The sequence below is a fragment of the Eurypyga helias genome, unplaced genomic scaffold (genome assembly GCF_000690775.1).
Source record: "Eurypyga helias isolate BGI_N326 unplaced genomic scaffold, ASM69077v1 scaffold5476, whole genome shotgun sequence".
NCBI lineage: Eukaryota > Metazoa > Chordata > Aves > Eurypygiformes > Eurypygidae > Eurypyga > Eurypyga helias.
Window position 1 is genome coordinate 20183 of NW_010258492.1, and position 4570 is coordinate 24752.

The 4570-nt window shown below is 40.8% G+C and overlaps 1 protein-coding gene across 1 annotated transcript in view; it reads left to right on the forward strand.

The window, feature by feature from the left end:
• Positions 1–2377, forward strand: part of LOC104511647 (butyrophilin subfamily 3 member A2-like) — a gene marked incomplete at its 3' end in the record, with an annotated part of 4428 nt that extends 2051 nt beyond the window's left edge. Inside the window, exons 2-3 of the mRNA XM_010154344.1 lie at positions 1027–1383; positions 2093–2377. Of these exons, the coding sequence (XP_010152646.1) occupies positions 1027–1383; positions 2093–2377 (642 nt within the window). The remainder of the gene's footprint in view (positions 1–1026; positions 1384–2092) is intronic.
• Positions 2378–4570: the final 2193 nt, after the last annotated feature.

Genomic DNA, 4570 nt, shown 5'->3' on the forward strand with positions numbered 1-4570 from the left:
CTCAGTATTTTCAGCATCCTCTCCCTGAAGCTATGCCATGTTCTTAGGACAAGTGATAGTGTTGAAGGATGGCAGACGATGCCAGGGGGCTTCAGTTTCAAAACTGTGTTTGTGTATGTTTATATGGACCTACAGGGATGTGATCTGATTACTGTCACAGGATATCTTCTTCTCCAATCCTCCCATCAGCCTATGCCTGGTAACTGACCTTCATGGTGAGAGATTATGGAACTTGATCTTGAGATAGCATCCTGGTCCAGAGTATTTTCTCATTTGTTGATTTTTACCAGAGCAGAAGATCTCCTTTTTCTTGCCTTCACATACCTGTATATATTCCAGTTTCCTATAAGAAGTGCTGAGAACATTTGTGACAGTACAGTATCCAGTTCTGGAGTCTTTAGTACAGGAAAGACATGGACCTGATGGAGGTCTAGAGGAGGCAACAGAGATATTCCGAGGGCTGGAGCCCCTCTGCCATGGGGACTGGTTGAGATAGTTAGGGGTGTTCAGCCCAGAGAAGAGAAGGCTCCAGGGATAACCTCCTGCAGCCTTTCAATACTTCATGAGGGCTTGTAAGAAACATGGGGACAGACTTTAATTAGGGCCTGTCGCTATAAGATAAGTTGTAATGGTTTTAAACTAAAAGAGGAGAGATTCAGGCTACATGTAAGAAATTTTTTTTACAATCAGGGTGGTAAAACACTGGTACAAGTTGCTCAGAGGGGTGGTAGGTGCCCAATCCCTGGAAACATTAAAAGTCAGGTTGAACAGGGCTGTGAGCAACCTGATCATGTAGAAGATGTCCCTGCTCATTGGTTGGACTAGATGACCTTTAAAGGTCCCCTACAATACAAACTATCCTATGATTCTATGATTCTATGACAGGTAAAATCTAAATCTATATCTTCTTGCAGGCCAGTATCAGTGGTTGTAGTGAATGCCCTTTAATGGTCCCCTACAATCCAAACTATCCTATGATTCTATGATTCTATGACAGGTAAAATCTAAATCTATATCTTCTTGCAGGCCAGTATCAAATTATTCCTCCTGACAAGCCTGTCGTGGGAGTCATTGGAAAAGGAGTTATCCTGCCCTGTCAGATGAAAGTTAAGACAATCCCTGAGAGACTTTCTGTCCAGTGGATATTTACTGGAAACTCCAAAAGAATTGATGTGGCCACTTACGATGGAAAAAATACACAGAATCCAGTTTATGAGGATGGGACGTACCAGGGAAGGACAAATTTTTTTCAGTCTGAATTTACTAAGGGAAACCTGTCTCTTCACCTGAAAAATGTCATGCTCTCAGACAAAGGGAAATACATCTGCAGTGTCTTTTTTGAGAACTGGTATGACGAAGTGGTGGTTGACCTGGATGTGGCAGGTGAGTGGAATGGCTGGCATTTGCTACTTCTTCCGCTGTCCTGTTGTATAATATTGGAAAGGTCTATGGGGAACCAGTGGGCTGGATTCTTCTCACTTGCTCTTATCCATGTGAAAGACCAGAGTCTGCTATAGGTTAGGCCACCTCTATTGCCAGCAGACTCTGAATAGTCATAGATGTCTTTTTACCACATCTTACATAGGGAGCATAGGCAATGCCTTAGCTTTAAAACATTTAAAGGTCGGAAAGAGATGAATCCTATGTTGAAACATGCCTGATTTTGCAGAAGTGAAGCAACTGAAGCCTGACAGAAACTGTATTGGGCACTGCAACCCATTTCTCACACATCTTCTCATTTTCTGTCCAGTATTCCCATTCTCGTCTATTCATGGGGTTACCCAACGATGTTTTACCAACAAATTTCCAGCCCATGTGATGCTACTTCATTTTAATTTCAATAATTCATGGAGATAACAAAAATCAGTCCAAAGATTTGTCTCTACTAAGACTGTAAAGGGGAAGTTACATACAAATATCCCATGTTAACCCGGCACAGGAAGATACATTTATTTAATGAGAAGATCTTAAATCTGATTAATGAACACACTGTGTTTCTAGATAAATCTGGGGAAGACCTTCCCACCACGTACTGCATAGTGAGATATCTTATTTCTTGTTTGTTGGAGCTTGTTTGTTTGCTGTTCCGTAGCTAAAGGTGATGAGTTTTCAGTTTTTCTGGATGGTCATGTGGGTCAGGGCATTGGCCTCACCTGCAAGTCACAGGGATGGTTTCCAGAGCCTGAAGTATTTTGGCTGAACAGCAAAGGACAGACACGGAAAGAACAAGTGACCACCCAAAAAACAAAGACTTCTTCAGGCCTCTTTGATGTTGTAAGTTCCATGAATCTTGAACCAGGATCTGACAAGGAAGTCTCCTGCCGAGTAGTCAATACTCTACTCAACACAATGTGTGAATCCCAAGTCCTGATTTCAGGTGAGTGACCTCCAGCACCAATCACTGTCAGGACCAGTTGGTAGGCTGGTGTTTGTTGTCTCCCTGTTGACCCTGGAGTGATCCTGGACACCCAGCCCAAGAACAAACAACTGGAGTTTCGATCAATAACATGGCAAGAAGTCCATCTCTATGTCTTAGATTACTTGTTACATTCAAGATAGGTTAGCTGTAAGTGCTACTAATGCAGAGCTCTTGGTAGCTGCCACCTGAGACCACTGTGCCAGTTTGGAGAAGGAAGGATTTGGAAGTGTCAATGGGGAGAACAAAGGCCTTATACAATGCTGCCAAGCTACCCAACACAATTACCTGAGACAGCCAGAATATGCCAATAGGAAACTCTGAATGTCCACCCCCATCCCTTTTTCTCCCCCTAACACCACCATGATTACCCCAAGCTTACACCTAGGCTGGAAAGATAATTTTAGTTCCAAAGGGGAAGAGGAGGGCGTTTTTCTTTTTTCCCATCTGAAATAAGCAACCTGGTCTAGTGGAAGGTGTCCCTGCCCATGGCAGGGGGGTTAGAACTAGATGACCTTTTAGGTCCCTTCCAACCTAAACCATTCTGGGATTCTGTGATAGCTGTTTCACACACATTCAGTGAAAGTAATGTATATTTTACAGATGTCTTCTTTCCTTCCACTTCGCCCTGGATGGTGACCTTCCTTGCAACTTTATGTCTTAATATAGCTGTTCTTGCTGCTATAGGTTATAAACTAAACAGTAAGTATTTCCACCTACAAAAGTTGATATGGAAGTTTTCACCTACAGTGCAAAACAGAGTTAATGAAAATTTAAATAGCATTTTAACATCAGATTCAGAAAGAAGCATAAGGGAATGAGAGGGAGAGAGAGAAATCTAGATGTATAACTAAAAGTAGAGTTTGGGTGGGGGCTGCGTGTGCGTGGATGCACAGAGCATCTTTTACAAGGAGGTCACTGCTATGACATGCCGTTTTGTAAGACCACAGACATTTACAGGCACAGAATACAATTTTAGCTGTCAGAATAGTGGGTTTTTGAAAATGTTCTAATTTTAAAATGAGAAAGTTTGAAAATATACTTCAGCATTCTCAATAGACATCTTGGTTTTGGTTTTTTTTAATTACAAGTTTCTTTGTTTTTTCCAGGAAGTTTTACACAATCCCGTAAAGCAGGTGAGTAGTGAAGAAGCTAAATATAAACCCACATGAACATATTTGAGGAGAGAAATTTACACTTCTGAGCCAGGAATAATCTTTATAGGAATGACAATAATGCAGGCATGATCAATATTAAAATATTTCAGTTTTGCAGAGAACCAAGGTGAAGTGGGGGACACTACTCAGCTCTGACTGATGCCACTTCTGCTTAAGGATCTTTGCTTCCTTCACTCATAGGCAGGTCTCGTTGTCAGCACAGGCAAACCGGGGTACTGTCCTGCCTTATAGACTCCAATACAATACAGTCAATGGCTTCTATTGCGCCAGAGCTAACCTAACTCTTCCTCAAATCCAGAATTAAAAATATGTATATATACTGAATTGTCAATATCAGCTGATGAATCCAACACAAAGTTTTTTTATTTGCCTACCTAGTAGTCATGTGGACTACCTAGTCCTACTAGTAGTAGTTATGTAGTCTCCTTGCTTCTAGCATCTCTCCAGACATGACAATATAAGGTTGCTTATTCAGTAAATGGTTGCTGTTCCAGTAGCTTTTTTTCCTTCAGGTATTTTTAAGGTCTTTGGTGTTGAAATAACCCTGTGTTAAAATTACATTCAACTTGTTTAATTTACTTTTTATTGTTTTGAGATAGTGAATAATTAATATTGCTTTTTTTTTTTTTCCAGTAAGTTTGAGGGAGACCATGCTTACAGGTAAATACTCCTTGAAAACTGTGAGGATATCTTGAAAACATAAAACCAAAGACACTGTTCTAGTGCCTTTTGATTTCTTGGACATGAATCTCAAAAGTAGCAATCCTTATCGGCATAAAGGATTCAATGACGAATGATCACATTGTCCTTTATAATTAACAAGTACCGAGCCATCCATAGATAGCCTGAAATATAGTAAATCACTCAGGGTAATCCACCATTGCTTGCAAAATGGTGAACAGGCTGACACACCGTTGTCTAGTATGATTGCACTAATATCTTGAGCTATAACCTTATCCATGTTGTAACTCTTCTG